Source organism: Melanerpes formicivorus, unplaced genomic scaffold (assembly GCF_026170545.1).
Source record: "Melanerpes formicivorus ecotype bairdi unplaced genomic scaffold, bMelFor1.0.p_v2 SCAF_22, whole genome shotgun sequence".
Lineage (NCBI taxonomy): Eukaryota > Metazoa > Chordata > Aves > Piciformes > Picidae > Melanerpes > Melanerpes formicivorus.
Genome location: NW_027142374.1, coordinates 4,009,520 through 4,031,461, shown reverse-complemented (window position 1 = coordinate 4,031,461; position 21,942 = coordinate 4,009,520). Strand labels below are relative to the sequence as shown.

Below are 21,942 nucleotides of genomic sequence, written 5' to 3'. Positions count from 1 at the left end.
GGTGGAGGCAGCATGAGGCCCATGCGCCAGGCGTCTCTGGAGCTCAGCTTCAAGAGCAGGCAGCAAACAGCTTGCAGACAGATGGTTTGTGGATCTCCAACACCCAATCAGACTGGATCCACCTGCTAGATCCACCCACCAGGCACCAGCCCACCCACACAGCCCTCTGTGGAGGCTTCTCTTGGGATCACTTTATGTTGTGCAGCCAGCAGCAGCAACTGCCCTGCAATAGCTGCTCTGAGGCCTTTCCTCAGCTGAGGTGAACCCCTCAGAGGACCTTGTGTGTGAAAGGCTCTCTGATTTTTGCCTCTTGCTGGATATGGCCTTGAGCCCTCGTGTCTGCTGGTGGGACAAGAAGAGAGATGGAACCAAGGGCTGCTTCTGTGCATGACACCATTTCAGATTAGAACCACAGAATAGTTTGGGTTGGAAAAGCCCTCTAAGATCATTGAGTCCAACCATCAACCCAACACCACCATGGCCATTAAACCCTGTCCCAAAGTGCCATGGCCACACCTGTCTTGAACACCTCCAGGGATGGGGACTCCACCACCTCCCTGGGCAGCCTGTTCCAGTGCCTGACCACTCTTGCAGGAAAGGAATTGTTCCTCATCTCCAACCTAACTCTCCCCTGGCACAATTTCAGACCATTTCCTCTCCTTCTATCACCCAATACTAGGGAGAAAGGTAAGAAACATTTTTTAAGAGAAACCTCTTATCTGATAAACCTCTTTTGAGGGAAACCTCTCTGCTAGAAACCTCATTTAAGGGATTTTTTTCTTCCTCTCTGGATTAAATGGACCCAGGTTTATAGGAAGCAGTTAAACATCACCATGGCCACAGTGCTTTAGAGTGAGGGTGCTGAGACACAGCAACAGGTTGCCCAGGGATGCTGTGGATGCCCCCTCCCTGGAGGTCTTCAAGGCCAGGTTGCATGAGGCCTTGAGCAACCTACCCTAGTGGGAGGTGTCCCTGCCCATGATGTGGATTTGGAACTAGATGATCTTTAAGGTCCCTTCCAATCCAAACCAGGGACCCTGGCAGACCCAGATCTGGTTGGTCCCAGCAGCCCTGCTGCCTGGGGCTCTCTAGGGCAGCCATGCCCCCCTCTGCTCAGCCTGTTACTCATTAACTGATTTTACAGCCCAGGCCAAACAGCAACAGCTCAGCCCATGCTGCCCTGCACCATGCTGTCGTGCCAGCTCCAAGGCAGAGCCAGCTGCTGACAAGGAGCAGCTGCTGCCCCAGTGCCACAGCTGAGAGCCCAGAGCTGTACCTTGGGTGGGCACAGGCCTGACCTTGTCACCTCTCTGGATGTAAGCCCCAACCCCAGGCTGGGGCTGCAGGATTGCAAGGTTGATTTAGGAAAGGGGAATAGTCCCTGATGGATTTAGGACATGCACACAGCTCCCCCCAGCCTCTGCCACCCAGCCCAATGGCCACCACGGTGCCAGCACTGTGCCAGCACTGTCCCAGGTGCTGAGGGCTTGTCCCCAGAGGGCTGTGCAGAGAGGAAGGACTGGTAGATCCTAGATGTGGGCAGGAGAAGCTGGGTGGCACATTTCAGATTGTGGAGTAAGGACTGAGGGTTGGTCCCAGAAGGCATCAGGCTGCTTCTGCTGAGGTTCTCCAGGTGAATCTCCTCTGGGGCTGGCTGGTGGGACATAGGCTGTGCCCTGGGCAGGCTGGAACTGGGGCATGCTGATGTCTAGAAATTAGCATCCCTACTGGTCCCACCCATTCTGTGACCTCCTCCACAGCTGGTGGGCCCAGAGATCACAGCATGACCACAGAATCAACCCCCTCCTGTTAGGGACCTCTGGAAATCAGAGTCCAACCCCACTGCCAAGGCAGCTTCACCTGGAGAAGGTAACACAAGAATGCACCCAGGTGGGTTTGGAATGTCTCCAGATGAGATTCCACCACCTCTCTGGGCAGCCCATTCCAGTGCTCCATCACCCTTAAATTAGTTTCTCCCTGTGTTTAGACTTCCCTGTGTTAGAACTTATCTTCCAGTTGTGTGTGTGTGTCCTCTCGCTGGGCACCACGGAAACAAGGCTGGTCCCATCCTCCTGACACCCACCCTTGAAGTATTGACCAGCATTGATGAGATCCCCCCTCAGTCTGCTCTTTTCCAGCCTCAAAAGCCCCAATTCTCTCAGTCTTTCCACCTAAGTAAGGTGTTCCAGTCCCCTCAGTATCTTTGCAGCCCTTTGCAGTACCCTCTACAGCCAAGTCCCTGCCCCTGAACCAGGGAGCCCAGACCTGGACTCGTGACTCCAGATGCGGCCTCACCACTTTGAGCCTGTTACCCTTTGTCCTGCCTCTGGGCACCACTGCAAAAAGCCTGCAGGAGATGAGCTGGAGAGCTGGTGCCATCTGCTCCTTACCGAGTCAGCCCTGGAGCTGCAGGCAGGACACGGTGGGCAGAGCCTTGGCGCCTCTGTCCGGGTCGCGGCGGCCATTGCCCAGGCGGAGGAAGATTCTCCTCTTCACCCCAGCCACCCACTGGGAGAGCTGCCGCCTGACATCTTTCTGCCGGTAGGAGTAGAGCAGGGGGTTGAGCAGGGAGTTGAAGAGCCCGGGCAGCCAGAGGTAGTTCTCTACGACGCCGTGCGTGTAGCAGCTGGAGCAGGCGGTCTGCAGGATGCTGACGACGAAGAAGGGCAGCCAGGAGAGGGTGAAGCAGGCGATGAGCAGGGCCACGGTGCGCATGGCCTTCACCTCGCCGGCGGGCCGCGGCGGCAGGCAGCCCCCCGCCAGCCCGGCCTGCTGCACCTCCAGGATCTGCTGCGCGTGCGCCGAGGCCACCTTCAGCATGTCGCAGTAGAGGTAGGCGAAGACAAAGAGCGCCGGGAGGAAGCCGACGCAGAAGACGGTGAGCATGTAGGCGGGCTGGAAGACCCCGAAGAAGAAGCACTTCGTGTGGGCAGAGACCTTCTGGAAGTCCGGGTAGAGGGCGGGGAGGAAGCCGACGAGGACGGCGACCAGCCAGACCCCCAGCAGGCGCAGGCCCACGCGCGCGCCCGTCACCAGCCGCAGGTAGTGGAAGGGCTTCCTGATGGCCAGGTGCCTGTCACAGGCCACCAGCACCAGGGAGAGGATGGAGGCGGCCGAAGAGGAGGTGACGAAAGCCATTCTCAGGACGCAGAAGATCTGGGGCCAATTCAGGGTCTGGGAGAACTCGTCTATCACCAGCCCCACCACCGTGACGCCCACGGTGGCGTCGGCGACGGCGAGGTTCAGGACGAAGTAGAGCCCCTTGGAGCTGGTCTTCTGGATGAGGCGGAGGAGAGCCACAGCCACCACCACGTTGGCAGCGATGACGAGCGGGGCCAGCACAGCCAGGATGACTCCCAGGGCTGATTCGGTGCTCATGGCTCTTCTACCCATCCACACCACCTCCCCGGCCCAGTTCTAGGGCATCCCTCACCCGGGGCCTCTCAGCAGGCAGAGCTCACCAGCCCCTGGGTGTCGGGGGTGGCAGCCGTGGTGTCTCCAAGCTGTGGAGAAGAGCTGTGCCCAGCCTGCAGCTGCTGAAGTCACCAGAGCTCTCTCAGCACCCACTGGCCCACGGAGAGCCCTCCCTCCAGCCACGTTTCCAGACAACCCTGGAGTGGGGGTTGAGCAGCAAGTACCTGGGCAGGAAGCTGCCACCGTGGCACACAGCGGGTGGGGGACATCCCCCAGCCAAGCACCAGGCACCTGAGCAGAACCACTGCCCTGCTCTGACGTGGGAACAAGCCAAGAGAGCCCCCACCTGGCCACTGTGATCCTGGGCAACCTTCTGTGTGTGACTGCTGGAGCAGAGGGGTTGGATCAGATGCCTCCAAGTGCCTGTGGTGATAGGGATGAGGGGCAATGGTTTCAAACTAGAGCAGGAGAGATGTGGGTTGGACATCAGGAGGAAGTTCTTCACTATGAGGGTGGTGAGACACTGCAACAGGCTGCCCAAGGAGGCTGTGGATGCCCCTTCCCCAAAGCTGTTCAAGGTCAGGTGGGATGAGGCCTTGAACAACCTGCCCTAGTGGGAGGTGTCCCTGCCCATGGTGGGGGGCTTGGAACTAGGTGGTCTTTAAGGTGCCTTCCAACCCAAACCATTCTGGGATTCTGTGATCTTTGGTATGTGACTGGGACTGTCCTGTCCCTTTAAACAGCTCCAAGCCACTGTTCCTGTCCCTTGAGCTGGAAAAATCCCAGCTGGCAGCTAGGAAATGGGACAGGGTGAAGCTGTTCTGTCAAACAGTAACCTGGGGAGAGGCTGAGAGCAGAGCCTGGACACAACATGGCACGCAGCAGGCATGGAGTGACAGGACAAAGGGTGATGGCCTCAAACTGGAAGGAGCTGGATTTAGATGAGGCATCAGGAAGAAATTCTTCCCCATCAGGGTGGTGAGGCACTTGAACAGGTTGCCCAGGGAAGCTGTGGAGGCCCCAAGCCTGGGAGTGTTCAAAGCCAGGTTGGATGGGGCCTTGAGCAGTTTGGCCTAGTGAGAGGTGTCCCTGCCCATGGCAGAGGGGTTGGAACCAGATGATCTTTAATCACAGAATCAGGGAATTGTTTTGGTTGGAAAAGACCTCTAAGATCATCGAGTCCAACCATGGACATAACACCACCATGGCCATTGAGCCAGGTCCCTTCCAACCCAGACCAGGCTGTGATCCTCTTCAGGAGCAGAGCAGCCACCTGCTCTGTGAGAGCCCTGCTGTAAATCCTCACCACCAGGGTCTCCAGCCAGCCCAGTCAATAAATAATTTAATGAGGTTACAGTTCTGGAGGAAACACAACAGCACCTGCCCAGCCCCCAGCCTCTCCCCACAGGCACGGCACAAACCCCGTCCCCGAGCCAACCCCCAAACCTCAGCTGCACCTAAAGGCCACCACAACCCACAGATCTTCACAGAAGACATCACTTGGGGCCCAGACACGTGTACACCCTGAAAACTGTGTGGCCAAGCCCGCAGCTGATGGCACCACCAGCCTCCCAGCTACCCTCCAGCCAGGCCGTGCTCCGGGGACCATGCGTTTTGGGGGGAGGAGGAGGAGAGCCCAGACCCACATCTACCCACACATCAAACCATGGGGGGTGGTGAAATGAAGAGGGAGGCTGCAGCAGAACTTGCTGCTGCAGGTCTGGAGGAGGACTCTGGTGGGATGAAGGCAGCTGTCAGAACGGGAGGCGCTTCAGCTGCTCGTACGTGATAAAAAACTGCAGGGACCGTCAAGGAATTGGGCACAACACTGCAAAAGCTGCACTGGGCCTCCAGAGGTGACCAGGCCAGGCCTGCCGAGCCAGGTGGACATCAGCACAGCTGAAGACCAGCAATGGGATGCCCCTCTGGCCTGCATGGGGAGATGAGAGCTGTGGGGCAACAACTACCAGGAACAGACCTCAAAGCAAACTGGCCCAGCTTGCCCAGACCGCTGAGCATAGGAGGTGGCTCTGACCCCAGCCTGGGACTTGATGAAAATGAGTCATGTCCCAGACTTCAGAGGGCAAGGAGAACCCTGCACCCCAGCAGTGTGGGTGGATGGAGGGGATCCTGCCCCTCTGCTGTGCTGAGACCCAAACTGCAGTGCTGGGGCCAGCTCTGGAGTCCTCGGCACAGACATGGAGCTGTTGGAGGAGGGCCAGAGGAGACCACAGCAATGATGGGAAGGCCAGGCTGAGAGAGGTGAGATTGTTCAGTGTGGAGAAGAGAAGGCTCCAGGGAGACCTTCTGCTGGCCTTTCAGGACTTCAAGAGGTCAATCAGAAAGCTGGGACAGGATAAGGGGTGATGGTTTGAACTCAAAGAGGGAGATTCAAAATGGAGAGAAGGGAGAAATGTTTGACACTGAGGGTGGTGAGAGCCTGGCCCAGGTTGCCCAGAGAGGTGGGAGATGCCCCATCCCTGGCAGTATGCCAGGTCAGGTTATTGGAGCAACCTGCTCTAGCTGCAGATGTCCCTGCTGAGTGCAGGGCAGTAGGGCTGAATGAGCTTTGAAGGTGCCCTCCTACCCAAACCAGTCTGTGGGTCTATTACTGGGTCCAGCAACACAGCTCTGCAGAGCAAGTCAGCACCATCTTGGAGCAGCAGTAGGTTCTCCTGACATCCCTGATGTGCAGCACCTCCACAAACTCAGACCAAAGAAGTCTCAAGCCAAGCTCTCACTCCCCAGCAACTCCCCCGAGATGCTGTGCTGAAGTCCCTGCAGGAGCTGCTGGAAGCAGCAGCCACAGGCAGCGCCACCTTCTGTCACTGGAACCAGCAGTAGCCATGCCCAGCTCATGCCTGTCTAGGCAGGACAGGCAGTGTGCTCCAGGCTGTGCAGCCTGAAGTGGACAGGACAAAGAGGTGTCCCACCAGGGTGTCTGCTCTGTGCCTCCCCTCCCAGCTGGGTCCTCTCCTGCCCACCCCATGCCCACACTGAAGGATACGATGATGTTCCAGGGACCAAGCCTCAGCCAGTTGGGCCAGAAACCTTTGTAGAGTGCAAAGAAGCCCTCACTCTTCCATGTCTGGGAGGAGAGAAGAGACAAAGCAGTTCTGAGCCACAGGAGTTCCACACTGCCCATCTCCCCACTACCAGGTGTGCTGTCACAGACCCTTACAGCTGCTGCAGGAAGCAGATGGGCTCCTGGAGATGTCCTGGAGGCATCTCTCACAGTAGGTGAACCTAACCAAACTGCAGCACCAGCAAAGCTTTGGCCCAGAAGGCTGGGAGGAGGATGCTCAAGCTGATGATGACCTCCAGAGAGTGGCTCTAGGTCCTTCTCTGTTTGCGTGGAACACTCACTGGCCAGCACGTCCTGTTGGCTGCGGAATCTCCAGCCCAGTGCTGATCCCACCAGCTAAAGACACAACCCTGGCTACCTCATTCTTACACTGAGGGTGGTGAGAGCCTGGCCCAGGTTGCCCAGAGAGGTGGGAGATGCCCCATCCCTGGCACCACTGCAGGTCAGGTTGGTTGGGGCTCTGAGCAACCTGCTGTAGTTGCAGATGTCCCTGCTGGCTGCAGAGGGGTTGGGCTGGATGACCTTGAAAGATCCCTTCAACCCAAACCATTCTATGGTTCTAACTGCTCATGCCTGTGGTGTGTGGTGCTGGATCCTGGGCACCCCCAAGCAGAGGGCTCTGCCCAGCTGTGCCAGCCCTCACCTTCACGAGCCCGTCCAGCGTGCCCCTGTAGAGCTCTGTGCTGCCCACGATCGCTCGCTGGTTCATCATCCGCGTCCGCACCACGTCCACCGGGTTGGAGGCGATGGCCCCAGCCAGCCCACAGGTGAAACTGGACCTGCAGACAGCAAGAGAGGAGAGGAGCAGCTCTGAAGACACCAGCCCAGCTCTGAAAGCACCATCCCAGCTCAGACAGGCCTCGGTGTAGCCACGAGAGAACATCTTTCCCTGCCATTTAGCTACAGACGTCAGCTGCTCCTCCTTGCTCCCACCCAGAAACCAGGCAGAGGGAGGAACCAGCCAGCTCAGGACCCTCACAGCCAGGAGAAGGGACACCTCAGCTCTGCCTAACCCAGACCATCATGGAGCCAGCACTGGGTCTCTGCCAGGGCAGCCCATGATCCAGCAAGTCCTCTGGGCGCTGTAGAGGTGACACAGACCTGAAGGCAGCTTCTTGGAAGCACAACATCCTTCTCCCCAGAGCAAACATCTCCTCAGGGTGGGGAAGGAGGAAGATCAAGGGCAGCAGAAGGGAGCATGCAGCTGCAAGCCTCCTCCCTCCACGCATGGTCTAGAGCTCGTCACCTTCAGCCCACCGCAGGCAGACCCCAGAGAAGAGCTGCAGCACCTCCAGCTAAAGTGTCTGCCAGGAAAACAGGAACATGTGGGTGAAAGAAGACTCTGGCAGGTCCCTAACTCACCTCCTGCTCAGAGCAATACCCATCAGGACACTCAAGGTCCTGTGCACCTCACAAAGCTCTCAGAGCAATGCCCACAAGCTGATGGTATCTGCAGAGGAGGGCCTGGGACCGGAGCAGCATTTTCAACCAACTGCTGCAGCAGCCACACACCTGAACGCCTGCCTCGTGCACAACAGGGCCAGACATGGAGCAGCAGCACCTCAGGTCAGCAGCCAGCTGAAGCCAAGCTGGTATTTCATGTCACCAGAGCACTTCTGCCAGGCTCCCTCCCCAGGGAGGTCCCTCTGGGTACATGTGGTCAATTCTGAGCTGCCCCAGCCAACGCAGCAGGTCCCTCAGAAGTACCAAGCCTGTTCCCTGCAGATCCAGAGCTCCATGAACAGATCCCAGCCTAAATCCCACCTTGCTCCTCTGCTTCACAGCCTCCTGCCAAGCCTGGAGAGCATGGCAGCTGCAGCCAGTACTCACACAAAGTGGGCAAAGATGGTGTCACCCATCAGGCCTGACAGAATTAAGTGCTTCTTGGTGATGTCATAGACTGGCAGCTCCACCCCGACCACGATGGCAGCTCTCTGAGCTGTTGGCACAACACCCTGCAGAGCACAAAGAGCAGTCACACAAACACAGGACTGTTGGCTTGGAAGGGCCCTCTGGAGATCACTGAGTCCAACCTCCCTCCTAAAGCAGGGTCACCTTGAGCAGGAATGCAGCCAGATCCACTTTGGAGCTCTCCAGAGATAGAGACTCCACAACCTCTCTGGGCAGCCTGCTCCAGGCCTCCAGCACCCTCACACCAAAGAAGTTTTTTTCTCATGCTGAGATAGAACTTCCTGAGTTCCAGTTTGTGTCCACTGACCCTTGGCTTGGTCACAGGACACCACTGAAAAGAGACCAGCACCACCTTCTTTCCCCCCACCCTTCAGCTATTTATAAACATCACTAACATCTCCTCTCAGTCTTCTCTTCTCCAGGCTAAACAACCCCAAGTCTCTCAGCCTTTCCTCATCAGACAGATGTTCCACTCCCTTCCTCATCCTCACAGCCCTCCACTGGACTCTCTCCAGCAGTTCCCTGTCCCTCTTGAACTGGGGAGCCCAGAGTTTGACCCAGTACTCCAGCTGTGGCCTCACCAGGCCAGAGTAGAGGGGGAGAAGAACCTCTCTTGATCTGCTGGCCACATTCTTCTTAATGCAGCCCAGGATGCCATGGGCCTTCTTGGCCACAAGGGCACACTGCTGGCTCATGGGTAACTTAAACTTATTGTTCACCAGGAATCCAAGGTCCTTCTTTCCAGCAGCTCAGTCCCTAATCTGTACTGGTGCATGGAGCTCTTCCTTCCCAGGTGCAGGACTCTGTGCTTATTCTTGTTGAACCTCCTGAGGTTGTCCTCTCCCCCAGCTCTCCATTCTGTCCAGGTCTGACTGATACAGCCTGCTGGTATATCAGCCAATCCTCCCAGTTTGGTATCCCAGTCACCACCACCAGCACCCTGCAGAGCACAAAGTGCAGTCCCCACTGATGTCTGTGCTGAAGAGCACCACCAGGAACCAGCTCCAAGCTGAAGAGCCACTGCTGAAACCCAACCAGCAAGGCTTGGGCACTGGTAATGGTCAGCAGTTTCCCCCAAAGCCACCACTCTATCCTACTCTGAGTGCTCAGAGAGCAAGTTTTCAGAGGAGTAAGACTGGGCAGGTGGGGCCACAGAGTGAGTTTGCTCCTCTGGAACTTCAGAAAGTTACTGATGACACTGGTGTCCTTTGGGGTCGTGGGAACAACTCCCCCTCCCCATGAGGAGCTCAGCTGCTCGATGATAGGTTGGACTTGATGATCTCAAACGTCTCTTCCAACCTGGTTACTTCTATTCTATTCTAAACTCAGGAGCAGATGAATTGTCTCACCTCCAACTGACTCCAAGACGCACCAGGCTGAGCAGCCCCTTCAGGCAGGACCCTCTGATCCAGTCCCAAACATTGGGAGGCACTCAGGGGACACTCCTGTACCTGATGCACACCAGCCCTGGAAGCAAGAACCCTGCCTGGCTCAGCACAGCCCCAACCTCCACCACAGCCCTTCTCCTGCTGGTCTGGCTACCAGAGCCTTGCTTCCACCCTTGGTTCAAGGCTCCCCAAGAGCTGCACCCTTGTGTAGAGAATGAGTTGGGGCAGCTCTGAGTTCTCCTGCTGGCGGGAGGTTCCAGCAGCTGGTGCTCACCCTCCAAAGGCCTCGGGTTCCTTCTTGCTGGTAAATGTCGATGAAGCTGCCAATCATCCCCCCCTGGAACAGGCTGCCCTGGGCCTGCATTCGGATCTGGAAGAAACAGGACAGTCAGGGGAGGGGGATGGCATCAGCAGCATGGCATCAGTGCCCAAAGATGGCAGCCCAGTGGACCTCCTGCTAGGAAGAACATCAGAGCAACTTGGAGCAGACATCACTGCCCACCTGCCCTCTCCCTGCAGAGGGTGACAGCCAGTGAGGAGCAGGGACAGTGACAGGGTGGAAGCACAGGGCAATGCTCAGACAGGACCAAGAAGTGACAGGCAAGGCCTTCCCACTCCAAAAAGGTTGCTCCAGGCAAGGAGAAGCATGGGAAAGTTCTCCCTCTGCTCAGGGAAGAGTTACCCTGAACTCAGTTACCCTGCACCAGGGAACAGAGGGGACCAAGCAGTCTCCAGCAGGCTCTGGTCGCTCCATGGGACAGGCAGGACTTTGTGGCAGGGTCAAAGCCCAACAGAGTGACCAGAGCTGAGAAAGTCTGAGGAGTAGCTGGCTTCCACCACCTTACTCAGCTAGGATATCAGAGCCTCCACCCCTTCCCAGAGGAGGTTTCATGCTCTTGAAGAGCTCCACCAAGTCCACGAATTGACTCTTCACCAGCATTTCACAACTCACTCCTGGCCATCATGAAGATTCTGGCTTTGTTTTCCCCTCCCACTGATGTTTCCTCCTCCTGGACCAATGTTTTCTCCCTCCCTGCAGCTAGGAGAGATGTGTCTCCAGGGGAAGGCAGCTTCTCCTGCATGTCAAACCATAGCCAGGAGCTGTGTGGCCAGGAGCAGCTCTTACCTTCAGTACATCCGTTGGGTTGGCGATAGCTGAGGAGATCACCCCTGAAACCACTCCGCAGATCACGTTGATGAGCAACGTTTCATCTGCAACCAAGAGGAGAAAGTCAGCTCCTGAAGAGGAGCTGCAGAGACCCCACTGAACAAGCAGGAAGCTCTGAGAAGAGCAGGAAGCTCAGGTCACAAATCGCAGGGTGCAGCTGCACGAGCAGGGCCTGGCCAGTGACCACCAGCTGACAGCAGGGATGTCCCCACCCCAGCTGGAGACAGAAAGCAGGAGCTGAAGCACTCAGAGCAGAGTGGGTCTGAGTGGTGGGTCAGGCTGGGCAGCCAAGGAGGAGTCTGTGTGATAGAATCATAGAACTAGAACTGTTTTGGTTGGGAAAACCCCCTGGGATCATCGAGTCCAACCACTGACCCAACACCACTGTTAGGCGACAGTCTGGAGCAGTTATCTGGCACTGCACCATCCAAGGATGCAGCTCTCGTGAAGCCAAGGCAGAGAGGGACAACCCAGCGCCTCTCAAGGCCACCTGACACCCAAGGCACGTTGATCTGGAGCCCCAGGCACCTCGAGAAAACACAGAGTAGGCAACCCAGGCAGAGAGAGTTAGAGGCAGTTAGTTCTGGGGCACAATCCCAGACTTCCAGGCTCAGTATGAGGGTGAGGGCAAGGCAGAGCCCCTTGCTGATACTGACCACAGCACTTCCCAGAGGAGACCTGGCCACTGGCTGCCCCAGGCCTGTGGGGAGACAAACATTCAGAGTGCTGCTCACAGCTGGAAAGGCAAGGCTGCTGCTCACAGCTGGAAAGGCAAGGCTGCTACTCACAGCTGGAAAGGCAAGGCTGCTACTCACAGCTGGAAAGGCAAGGCTGCTGCTCACAGCTGGAAAGGCAAGGCTGCTGCTCACAGCTGGAAAGGCAAGGCTGCTGCTCACAGCTGGAAAGGCAAGGCTGCTGCTCACAGCTGGAAAGGCAAGGCTGCTACTCACAGCTGGAAACATTGCTACTCACAGCTGGAAAGGCAAGGCTGCTACTCCCAGCTGGAAACACTGCTACTCCCAGCTGGAAAGGCAAGGCTGCTACTCACAGCTGGAAACACTGCTACTCCCAGCTGGAAAGGCAAGGCTGCTACTCACAGCTGGAAACACTGCTACTCCCAGCTGGAAAGGCAAGGCTGCTACTCACAGCTGGAAACACTGCTACTCACAGCTGGAAAGGCAAGGCTGCTACTCCCAGCTGGAAACACTGCTACACACAGCTGGAAAGGAAATGCTGTTACAGCTGGAGATGCTGCTGCTCACAGCTGGAAGTGAAAGACTGCTACAGCTAGAAGCCCTGCTACTCAGCTGGAAACAAAACACTGGCACTCACAGCTGAAAATGCAGCTGCTTGCAGCTGGAAAAGCCCCTCCTACCACAGGCACACAGGCCAAGAGCAAACAGAGTCCCATCTCTGTGGATGGAGGCACAGCTGGAGAGCAGGAGAACAGGAAGCCCACCCAGATGTGCTGTGATCAGGCACAAGGACTCCAAGACTCCAGCAGTAGCACGGGAGAGACTCACTGCTGCAGCTCTTCATCCGTGCCCCACATCTGATGGACAGATGGGATGTGATCCCAGCATGGTGTGGGTGGGAAGGGACCTCTGGAGACCATCCAGTCCAATCCCCTGCTCAAGCAGGGTCACCCACAGGATCACAATGGCCAGCCGGGTTTGGAAGCTCTGCAGAGAAGGAGACTCCACCACCCCTCTGGGCAGCCTGCTCCAGGGCTCCAGCAGCCTCACAACAAAAGAATTTTCCCCTCATCTTCTGAAAGAAACTCCTGGCTTCCAGTTTGTGCCTACTGCCCCTTGTCCTGTCACTGAGCGCCACTGAGAAGGATAGGGATAGGATAGGATAGGATAGGATAGGATAGGATAGGGATAGGATAGGGATAGGATAAAGCAGGTTGTAAGAGCCTGACCCCATCCTCTTGCCCCAAACCGGTTAGCCTTTGATCAGCAGTGATGCCAGGTGAGGACACCCCTGAGACTAAGCAGAAGGAAGGGACGAGCCAGGGCCACCAACTGTCTCTTTGTAAACCAGATCTGGCTGGAGGGGCAGAGTGCTGGAGACTGTGCACCAAACACAGCGAGAGCCACGTTTGTCCCGACCCACCCCTGCGGCTGCTATGTCAACAGAACCCCAGCGTGGAGTCAAAAACCATCTCGATTTCTCTGGGAACCCAAGGCTGGGAGGGACAGGAGAGGAAGGAGCCACACCAGAGGGCACAGGGAACAGGAGAGGTGCCACCTTGACCACCACTGACCTTCCAGGCGGTCCACGAACAGCCGCTTCAGGCTCTGGTAGATGCCAATCTTTATGGTGCCATAGGAGGCCTGGCGCAGCAAGGCTGGAGCAATCCTTAGAGGGAGCAGAAGACAGCTCTGAGCACCACCAGAAGGGTGGCACTGCCCCTCAGGGACATCAGTGCCAGGCCCCCACCAGCCCCTAGACTCTGAGTGGCACAGTTTGGGCCAGGCATAGCCCTGCCGTGGCTCACACGCTCCTGAGGAGCACAGCTCTGCTAGGGGCCAACCTCAGGAGCCTGCGGAGCGCCCTGGAGCGTCCCCACACAGCCCCTGACAGACTGACATCGGGCTGGAAGGGACCCCCCAGAGGTCGTCTTGTCCAGCCCCCCGCAGTCAGCAGGGACATCTCCAACCAGCTCAGGCTGATCAGGGGTGAGCGTCTGTCACACCAGCCACAGAGCCATGGAGTCGCCTGGCTCGGAAGAGGCCTTCAAGCTCGTGGAAGCCAAGGCCGAAGCCGGCGCCGCCGCGGTGCGCGGGGAAGGGTCCCGGCGCCGGGGCCGCACGGTGCTTACCCCGAGTAGAGGGCTCGGCCGCCCTCCTCCCGGCAGATGCGGAAAAGAGCGTGGAACATGCCGCGGTACCGGACCTCACGGAACCGAGCATCGGCGCTCTGGCCCTGCACCTGCAGCCGCGTCTTGGTGAGGTCCACGGGGAAGGTGCCTGCGCGGAGAGCCGCCGTTAGCACCCCCCGGCACCGGCCCTCCCGATGGGCACCTCCCCCCAGCGCCCCCCCAGCCAGCGGCGCCTCACCGAACTCGGCCACGATGGAGGCGAGCCCGCCATAGACGAAGGGTTTCCAGTTGAGCGCGGACATGGCATGGCGGGGCCGGACACACCCGCGGCGCCGCCACCGGAACCGGAACCGCCGCGGCGGCGCTCGGCGGCGCGCAGCGCCCCCTGCCGGCCGCTCCGGCTCCTCTCACCGGGAGCTCCCCCGCCGCCGTCACCCCCGGGGATAACAGAAGCAGGATGCAGGGCCCCCGGGCTCACATATCACCGCACCAACCCCACCACCCTCCCCTGGCCGCTGCCAGGGCCCCGTTCCTGCTGCTGGGGGGACACAACCCCCACGGTTTCCTCTGCCCCTACTGCTGGGCAGCTAGCAGAAACCAGAACGGAGGTTACTGCCCTCTACCACCCAGTTCCAGCTAAGTCACCCCTCCTTTTCACCATGCCCCCCCCACTTTCTGGGCTGACAACTAAGAGTTTGGGGTCAAATCAGCCCCAAACGGGTGTAAGAACCACACATGTCTCTGGTTACCGGGAGAGAAAGGCTACTCCCAGGGCCAGGTAACATTTATTAAACAAAAACAGAATACAACACTGGACCCAAGTCAGCACCACAGCTCTGGGGGCTCCCCCACATGCCAGGTGCTGCTGGGTGGGTGCTCAGCACCCAAAACTGGAGGATGAAAGGCCACCTCCTGACCTCTCCCTGGAGAGCAGTGTGGGGACAGCCCCACCAAGATAGACAAAAGCAAGTGATTTAGGAGAGAATATCCTGCTGCTCCCAGAGACCAGCTCCAGGGAGACAACACACCTGCTGTACCAAGCTGCTGGCACAGGCAACAAGATCAGCCCCCCCCAGGGTGGCTGAGAATCCACATGGAAGGTGTTGGAAGTGAACAGTCCATCTGTGGTGGCCCAAAGAGAGGCTCTGAGCAGGTTTTTGGGCAGGCTCAGGGCCTCTCTTATCATGGAGAGGAACTGAGAAAGTATTTGGGCAGGCTCAGGGCCTCTCTCTCAGCATGGAGGGGATCAAAGGAGGCCTTTAGTCAGGGTTAGGGCTTCCCCCAGCCCCTGGAGCTCAGCAGCGGCTGGAGCCTCGGGCAGAGCCCCGCTCCCTGTGCCTGTGCTCCCCACGCTCCCGGGATCTGCCCCCCTCAGGACACTCTTCTCGCCTGCTCCTCTTGCTAGCCTCCCTCTCCTCCCTTGAACTACTTTGCCCCCTCTGGTCCTGGCTGCTCTTTTCCCCTCCTCTCCGCTCTGAGGGTCTCTGGTGCCTCCGCTCGTCCTCCTCTCGCTGGGTCCTGCTCGAGGGCTTCCCGTCAGAGCCCCTCCAGGGCTGCTGGCTCCCACTGGTGTAGCGCTCATAGGCTGGGTCCTCCTTCTCCTTCTTGATCTTGACCCTGGGCTGTGTCTCCTCATCAGCAGCCACCCTCTTCCCAGCCTGCGAGCTTGGCCTGTGCCGCTCCTGTCTGCTCTTCTCCTCTGGAACACAAGGGTCAACTTCAGCATGGACAGACCTGTGAGCACCACCTCTGGTGCACTTTCTCTGGACATGCAACTTGCAGCCATTCTCTCTCATCCTGGTCAGAAGGGATATTGAAAGGTCAACTAGTCCAACCCCTCTGCCCTTCTTTAGCTTCCCTTTCCAGGCACAGAATCCCATCTAGCTCTGCTAGCTTTGTCCTGTTCCACCCCATTACTTCACACAGGCCACATTCCTCACCCCTGCAGCACCCCAGTCCTACAGCAGCAGCCAGACATCAGGATCAAGAGATGCTTTTCCCAGTCCCTCTCAGCACTGCTCCACCTTCAGTGACCCTGGGCAGCTTCTTCCCAGGAAAAACGCTGTCATTGTCTGCAAGATCCAGCTCTCAGGAGCCTGGGAGAAGACACTCACAGACAAGGGTTGGACACAGCAACCTGGGCACCCCATGGATGACAGCATGCAGCCAGGACATCCGAACTGTGGCTCTCTCCTTGGTGTTCCTCTCACAAGGCTGAGGGCTCTGTGCAGAACCCCCTGGCCAGAACATGCCTCACCTTTTTGCTTTTTCACAGGCACACTGTCATCTTCTGACAGGGAATCAGATGATGAATGAGGTGGTGTTTTAACCCCACATCCCTTGGCGTGGAGGGCTTTGGTGATGTCATCTAAGTCATCAGTGTCTTTGGGGGGCCGGTAGTTTGCCACATGGTCGACACGGATGGTCCTTCCTTTGATCTGGGACAGACGTTACACCATCAGGGAAGGCACCGAGCTGCAACCCACCCAAGCAGCCAGGCCTCCCCTTGGTGCCCAGGGAGGCAGCCAGGACCACGTTCCGAGCTGCCCCGCTCACCTTGATCCCGTTGAAGTTGTCCACAGCAAGGATGGTGCTCCTCTGGTCCTCATAGCACAGGAAGCAGAAGCCCTTGGACTTGCCGGTCTTCTTGTCCCGCACCAGGTTGATGTTAACGACCTCCCCGTACCTGCAACAGACGCTCAGCAGCCGGGGCGGCGGCGGCGGGGCAGGGCGGGGGGCGCAGGGGGCTGCAGCACTTACTGTGAGAAGACGCAGATGACATCCCCCTCTGTCAGCTCGTAGGGCAACCCGCCTGCGGAAACAGAGCGAGCAAGGAAGCGGGCCTGGGCACCGCACAGTGCCGGTGGGCACGGTCCCACCGCCCCCGGCCCGGCCCTTACCGACAAAGATCCAGGCGCTGTCTTTGTACTCGGCGTGCCAAGACACGGCCTCCTGCACGCCCAGCTCCGCCTCCCGCGCGTTCAGCTCGTTGATCAGCTTCACCTTCGTGAGGGGGCTGCGGAGAAGGGCACACCGTCAGCGCCGGGAGCGGCCAAGCCGTGCCGGACCGAGCGAACCCCTCTCCCCTCCCGTCCCGCCGACTTACTTCATGGCGGAGCCGGCCGGCACTGCGCGTGCGCCCAGGCGCCGCGCATGCGCGCTGAGCTGCGCCCCAGCCGATCGTGGCCGAACGCTGTCGGAGTGAGCCGAGTGCAGCCGACCTGACCCGAGCGGCCTCGAGCCAAACCGAGCGCGGCCGATCTGGCCCGAGCGTAGCCGAGCTCGGCCGCAGCCCGACCGGGGCGAGAGCGACGGAACCGAACGCAGAGCCGAACCGAGCCGAGCGCGGCCAGAGCCAGCCGAGCCGCGCAAAGCAAGAGGCAGAGCTGAGTGGGGCCGCAGAGCCTTTATTGGGGGGCCGGTGCCGGGGGCTGGACCCCGCTCAGCACGGGCAGGAGGATTTACCGGCGCCGTCGTGCCCCGGCGGCAGGCGGCGGCCCGGGCCCGGCCGCCCCTCCAGGTCCCGGCAGAGCAGCGAGCGCTGGGCCTTGAGCCGGCAGGCCAGGCACATGAAAATGGCGTCCACGTTCTGGCTCTCCTGAGGGTCCTTGGCCGAGGTCTCAAACAAAAGCATGTTGTGAGCGTCGGCGAACTTGAGGGCCATGCTGGACGGCACCTGGATCAGGTCCTTCAAGTCACACTTGTTGCCAACGAGCACCCTGGGCACCAGGGCGGGCACGGCGTGGCCGTTGCACTCCTCGATCCACGTCTTGAGGTTGGTGAAGGAGGACATCTTGGTGACATCGTAGACGAAGACGACGGCGTGGACGTTGCGGTAGTAGTGCTCCACCATGCTCTTCCGGAACCGCTCCTGCCCAGCCGTGTCCCACACCTGCACCTGGGAAGCAAAGCAGACGGGGAAGATGGCTACGGGAGCGCCGAGGGGCCGCCCCCCCGGGGCAGGACCTGCCGCTTGGGAAGCAGGCAGCCCTGTTCAGCGCCCTGCAGGAGCCGTGGAATGGGTTGGGTTGAAAGAGACCTTCTGGGTCAGCTAGGCCAACCCACCTGCCCTGGGCAGGGACACCTTCCACTAGAGCAGGTTGCTGAAAGCCCTCCCCAGCCCAGCATGGAAGTGCAAGAGGGTTTCCTGCAGGTCCATCCTCGATCACACTGCCCCAAGGCAGGGCACAGGCACAGGGAGAAGAAACCTTTCATTAAATGAACCTGGATGGATGGGTGAGTCCCACAAGCTTTGGGCTGTACACTGACAGTGCCCAGGGCTGTGTTTGACAGTGCACATGCTTGTGGAATTCTACCAAGCAAGCCCAGCTCATCTAGGAAGAGAGATCACATCACAGCTGTGATCAGGGAGTGCTGGTCCCTGCTTCTTGTCCTTTTCCCAATGCATTGACCTCCATCCCCACCACAGAAAAGAACCACACAAAGGACTTCTCAGCTCCTGTGCCAGATCAGGACGTTTGTCAACCTGATCCTACACCATTAGATGCAGCTGGACAGATGAGTCATTTTGTCTAGACCATGCCTTTGCCAAGAAAGGTTGGACCAGATGATCCTTGAGGTCCCTTCCAAGCTGGAGTTCTCTAATTAAAACAAAACCCAACTGTTCCCCAGAGTCAGGGTGAAGGATGAGGAGAAAGAACCACCCCTTGTGTGAGAGCAGCAGGAGGGCATGGAGCTCTGCTTGGAGATGGGTGAGGAGCTAATGAGAGCTTCTGATTCTAGATCTAGAGTCCAGCAAAGGGCCATGAAGATGATGAAGGGACTGGAGACTCTCTCCTACAAGGAAAGACAGAGCTGGGATTGTTTAGCCTGGCAAAGATTAGGCTCAAGGGAGAGGAAATCTTACTGTAGATACCTGAGACCACAAAGAGGATGGAGCCCACCTCTGCCTAGTTGTGTCCAGTGAGAGGACAAGGGGCACAGGCACAAACTGGAGCTCAGGAGATTCCATCTGAACATCAGGAGATGCAGTGATCTGTGAGGATGACTGAGCGCAGGCGCAGGCTGCACGGGGAAGCTGTGAAGTCTCCTTCCACAGAGACACTCCAAAGGCATCTGGCCGCAGCTCTGGGTTGCCCTGCTTCAGCAGATGACTCCAGAGGTCATTTCCAGCCCACTGCTGCCAGTCCATGACTCTGAGTTCTGCCCTTGCAGGTCATGTCTGGAAGCTTGGAAGTGGCAGTTTCCCAAGCAAGTGTCTGGGGTCAATCCAAACCACCCTGTGCCCCACTGAGACAGCACCTGCTCCAGAGTCCTTCACAGCAGAAAAATGCTGGAAGGAGGAGCTGCTGCTCCTTCATTTCCCAGCCAGTCTCTGCTGGACTGTTCCATCTGGGAACCTGTCCCACCTCTCACCTCCCCTCCAGAGCAGGAAGAGGACAGTTAACTGCTCTGCCTCCTGCTCTGCCTGCTGGAGCAGAAATGATGCCCAGAGGTAGAAAGCCTGGCAAGGTTCCCTGGCTGGTGGCAGCAGGACAGGCTGGGTGCCAGCCTCTACACCAGGGCTGCAAGGGGTGGGCTAGAGCTGGGGGAGGCAGAGAAAGCAGCTCTTCAAGGAGAGACAGGAAAACCATGGGCGTTAAAAGCATAGCTGAAGTTCTTACCCACCAATAGCAGCTCCAATTTCATGGTGAAGAGTGCCTCAGCTCCTGGGGTTTGCCTCAGCTCCTGGGAATGTTTGCTTGGAAGAGACCTTTCAGCTCATGGAGTGCAACCATGAACCCAGCACTACCAGTTCACCACCAAACCATGTCCCTCAGCACCACCAGTTCACCACCAAACCATGTCCCTCAGCACCACATCTCCACAGCCTGGAAACCCCTTCAGGGATGGGGTCTCCACCACTACCCTGGGGAGCCTGGTCCAGGCCCAGACAACCCTTAAGGGGAAGAAATGTCCAACCTAAACCTCACCTGGGGCTGCTGGAGGTCATCTCCTCTTGTCCTGTCATTTGTTCCTTGGGGGAAAAGACCAACCCCAACCTGGCTCAACCCTCCTTTCAGGGAGTTGTAGAGAGCCGGAGGGTCTTCCCTCAGCCCTCACACTGCTGTCACACCATGGCTCAGTGGCCTTCAGGTAGGAGACCCATCCAGTTCTGGCTCTGATGCCATCACCTGCCCCGGTGCTCGCTGCCAGGCTTGCTCAGATCCGTGCCTGCCAAGCCCTCCAGCGCTAGCTTCCCACAGCTCCTGGCCCCCAGTGCAGCTCCTGACAGCCTACAGCCATCTGCACCTCCCAGAACACACCAACTCCACCCACAGCTCCCCAGCTCCCTCAGCTTTGGGTCCAGCCTCTGGAGTGGCTGCTGGGTGCCGGGGGCAGGAGGACACAGTGGTCACCCTGAGCTCCCCTTTCAGCCTCTGGCAACCCCATTGGTGGAGAGGGCTCTGCACCACGGGGACAGGAAACTGTCCCCTGTCCCCCTCCCTGGGCTCAGGCAGAGATGAGGGGCTGCTGCTGGGGCAGGGATACTGGTGCCAGTACTTCTGCTGATGCAGGCATGCTGGCCAGCCCTGGGGCTGGTACTGGGGGCAGGGATCCTGGCCAGGTCTGGTGCTGGGGCAGCCATGCTGGTCAGCCCCACTGCCAGTACTGATGCCGGGACACTGGCCAGCCCCGCCCCGTTCTGGTGCTGGCAGGGATGCTGAGCAGCACCGGGGCTGGTGCTTGTGCTGGGACAGGGATGCCCCGGCGCCGGTGCAGGAATGCTGAGGCAGGGATGACGAGCAGCCCTGGCGCCGGTGCAGGGATGCTAAGGCAGGGATGCTGGACAGCCCCGGGGCCGGTGCAGGGATGCTAAGGCAGGGATGCTGGACAGCCCCGGCGCCGGTGCAGGGATGCTAAGGCAGGGATGCTGGACAGCCCCGGCGCCGGTGCAGGGATGCTAAGGCAGGGATGCTGGACAGCCCCGGGGCCGGTGCAGGGATGCTAAGGCAGGGATGCTGGACAGCCCCGGGGCCGGTGCAGGGATGCTAAGGCAGGGATGCTGGACAGCCCCGGCGCCGGTGCAGGGATGCTGAGCGGCCCCAGTGCCGGCACTGATGCTAGGGCAGGGATGCTAGGGCAGGGCCTTTGCCGCAGCCCCGGGGCCGATGCCCACCTTGATGCGCTCGCCCTCGATCTCCAGCGTCCTCTCGCGGAAGTCCACGCCGATGGTGGCCTCGGTCTTGGCGGGGAAGGCGCCGCCGCAGAAGCGGAAGGTCAGGCAGGTCTTGCCCACGTTGGAATCGCCGATCACGATGATTTTGAAGATTCGGGTCTGCACGTAGGGCTCCGGCCACGGCTCCGGGCCCGGCGGCCGCCCCCCGCCCCCCGCCGCCATCCCGCACCCCGCCGCCGCCTCACCGCCTCATGGGGCCGCCTCCCGCCTACCGGCTACGGCCCCGGCCCCGCCCCGCCTACCGGCTATGGCACCGTTATAGGCACCGGCCCCGCCCCGCCTTACCGGCTATGGCTACGGCACCGGCATCGGCACCGGCCCCGCCCCACGCACCGGCTACGGCACCGGCATGGCCCCACCCCGCGTGCCGGCAGCGGCCCCGCCCCACGCACCGGCTACGGCACCGGCATCGATACCGAGCCCGCCCCACGCACCGACACGACCCCGCGTACCGTCACCGGTACCGGCACGGCTCCACCTTACACAGAGGGTATGGCCCCAGCCCCGCCCCATGCACCGGCACCCGCCTCGTCCCGCCTAGTGGCTACGGCACCGTCCCGGTTCCCGTTTGACCCGGGCTACGCGACAGCCCGAAGCACCAGCTCCCCCTCTCCGGCTTCCCGGGACCGGACTGGTGCCCAGCAGCTGCTGCCAGCACCAGGGACGATAGGGAGAGGACAGGATGTGTCCCGCTCTCAGTAGTGGGAGCCTGCGCTGGGGTGGAGGGGATGTGGCAGTGCTCTGGAGAGGCCCCTCCCCACCAGGCAGCAGCCCAGCGGAGCCGCTGGCCCATAGCGAAGGTCGTGATGGACCACACGGATCCCGTTGGACCAGTCCCAGAGGTGTCACCAGGCAACCATCTCTGACCGCCCCCAGCAGCTCCTGGCCTGCCCACAAACCCGAGTGCAGTGTGAGGAGGGCACTGCAGATCTGCTGCTCAGCCCAGGGGGGACAACATAAGGAAGGCCT

The 21,942-nt window shown here is 59.3% G+C and overlaps 4 protein-coding genes across 6 annotated transcripts; all 4 read right to left on the bottom strand.

Annotated features, from left to right (window-relative positions):
* Positions 1-1,253: 1,253 nt before the first annotated feature.
* Positions 1,254-3,433, bottom strand: GPR119 (G protein-coupled receptor 119). The gene has a single exon (XM_068152225.1). The coding sequence runs from the start codon at positions 3,391-3,393 to the stop codon at positions 2,395-2,397; it is 999 nt and encodes a 332-aa protein (XP_068008326.1). The 5' UTR covers positions 3,394-3,433; the 3' UTR covers positions 1,254-2,394.
* A 1,306-nt stretch (positions 3,434-4,739) lies between these two features.
* On the bottom strand, positions 4,740-14,144 carry SLC25A14 (solute carrier family 25 member 14). Of its 2 annotated transcripts, XM_068151887.1 has the most exons (9): positions 14,032-14,139; positions 13,794-13,941; positions 13,236-13,330; positions 10,925-11,010; positions 10,073-10,168; positions 8,330-8,454; positions 7,143-7,278; positions 6,422-6,502; positions 4,740-5,210 (listed from the first exon to the last, which is right to left on the bottom strand). In XM_068151887.1, the coding sequence occupies exons 1-9, from the start codon at positions 14,093-14,095 to the stop codon at positions 5,169-5,171; spliced, it is 873 nt and encodes a 290-aa protein (XP_068007988.1). In that variant the 5' UTR covers positions 14,096-14,139; the 3' UTR covers positions 4,740-5,168. The 2 variants fall into 2 exon arrangements, 1 of the variants encoding a protein (XP_068007988.1); XR_010988944.1 differs by lacking the exons at positions 4,740-5,210; positions 6,422-6,502 and adding an exon at positions 7,601-7,803 and having other exon boundaries at positions 7,192-7,278; positions 14,032-14,144.
* A 394-nt stretch (positions 14,145-14,538) lies between these two features.
* Positions 14,539-16,914, bottom strand: RBMX2 (RNA binding motif protein X-linked 2). Its single transcript, XM_068151886.1, has 6 exons — positions 16,900-16,914; positions 16,694-16,809; positions 16,554-16,605; positions 16,350-16,479; positions 16,051-16,231; positions 14,539-15,492 (listed from the first exon to the last, which is right to left on the bottom strand). Exons 1-6 carry the CDS (start codon positions 16,902-16,904, stop codon positions 15,089-15,091), a joined length of 888 nt encoding a protein of 295 aa, XP_068007987.1. The 5' UTR covers positions 16,905-16,914; the 3' UTR covers positions 14,539-15,088.
* Positions 16,915-17,180: 266 nt separating this feature from the next.
* RAB33A (RAB33A, member RAS oncogene family) lies at positions 17,181-21,135 on the bottom strand. 2 transcript variants are annotated; one of them, XM_068152224.1, is made up of 3 exons: positions 18,670-19,229; positions 17,859-18,590; positions 17,181-17,691 (listed from the first exon to the last, which is right to left on the bottom strand). In XM_068152224.1, the coding sequence occupies exons 2-3, from the start codon at positions 18,006-18,008 to the stop codon at positions 17,236-17,238; spliced, it is 606 nt and encodes a 201-aa protein (XP_068008325.1). In that variant the 5' UTR covers positions 18,009-18,590; positions 18,670-19,229; the 3' UTR covers positions 17,181-17,235. The 2 variants fall into 2 exon arrangements, with proteins under 2 accessions (XP_068008325.1, XP_068008324.1); XM_068152223.1 differs by lacking the exons at positions 17,859-18,590; positions 18,670-19,229 and adding an exon at positions 20,914-21,135.
* Positions 21,136-21,942: the final 807 nt, after the last annotated feature.

Bases quoted from the DNA above. Each gene is read 5' to 3' on its own strand.
- GPR119 (XM_068152225.1), bottom strand. From the start codon at position 3,393: ATGGGTAGAAGAGCCATGAGCACCGAATCAGCCCTGGGAGTCATCCTG.
- SLC25A14 (XM_068151887.1), bottom strand. From the start codon at position 14,095: ATGTCCGCGCTCAACTGGAAACCCTTCGTCTATGGCGGGCTCGCCTCC. The intron at 13,331-13,793 runs GTAAGCACCGTG...GCTCCCTCTAAG, and splicing joins GGCCGAGCCCTCTACTCGGG to GATTGCTCCAGCCTTGCTGC. The intron at 7,279-8,329 runs GTGAGTACTGGC...TGCTGTCTGCAG, and splicing joins ACCATCTTTGCCCACTTTGT to GTCCAGTTTCACCTGTGGGC.
- RBMX2 (XM_068151886.1), bottom strand. The intron at 16,606-16,693 runs GTAAGGGCCGGG...CTGTTTCCGCAG, and splicing joins CAGCGCCTGGATCTTTGTCG to GCGGGTTGCCCTACGAGCTG. The intron at 16,480-16,553 runs GTAAGTGCTGCA...CGTCTGTTGCAG, and splicing joins GTCATCTGCGTCTTCTCACA to GTACGGGGAGGTCGTTAACA.
- RAB33A (XM_068152223.1), bottom strand. From the start codon at position 21,135: ATGGCGGCGGGGGGCGGGGGGCGGCCGCCGGGCCCGGAGCCGTGGCCG. The intron at 17,692-20,913 runs GTGGGCATCGGC...TTTGCTTCCCAG, and splicing joins TCGAGGGCGAGCGCATCAAG to GTGCAGGTGTGGGACACGGC.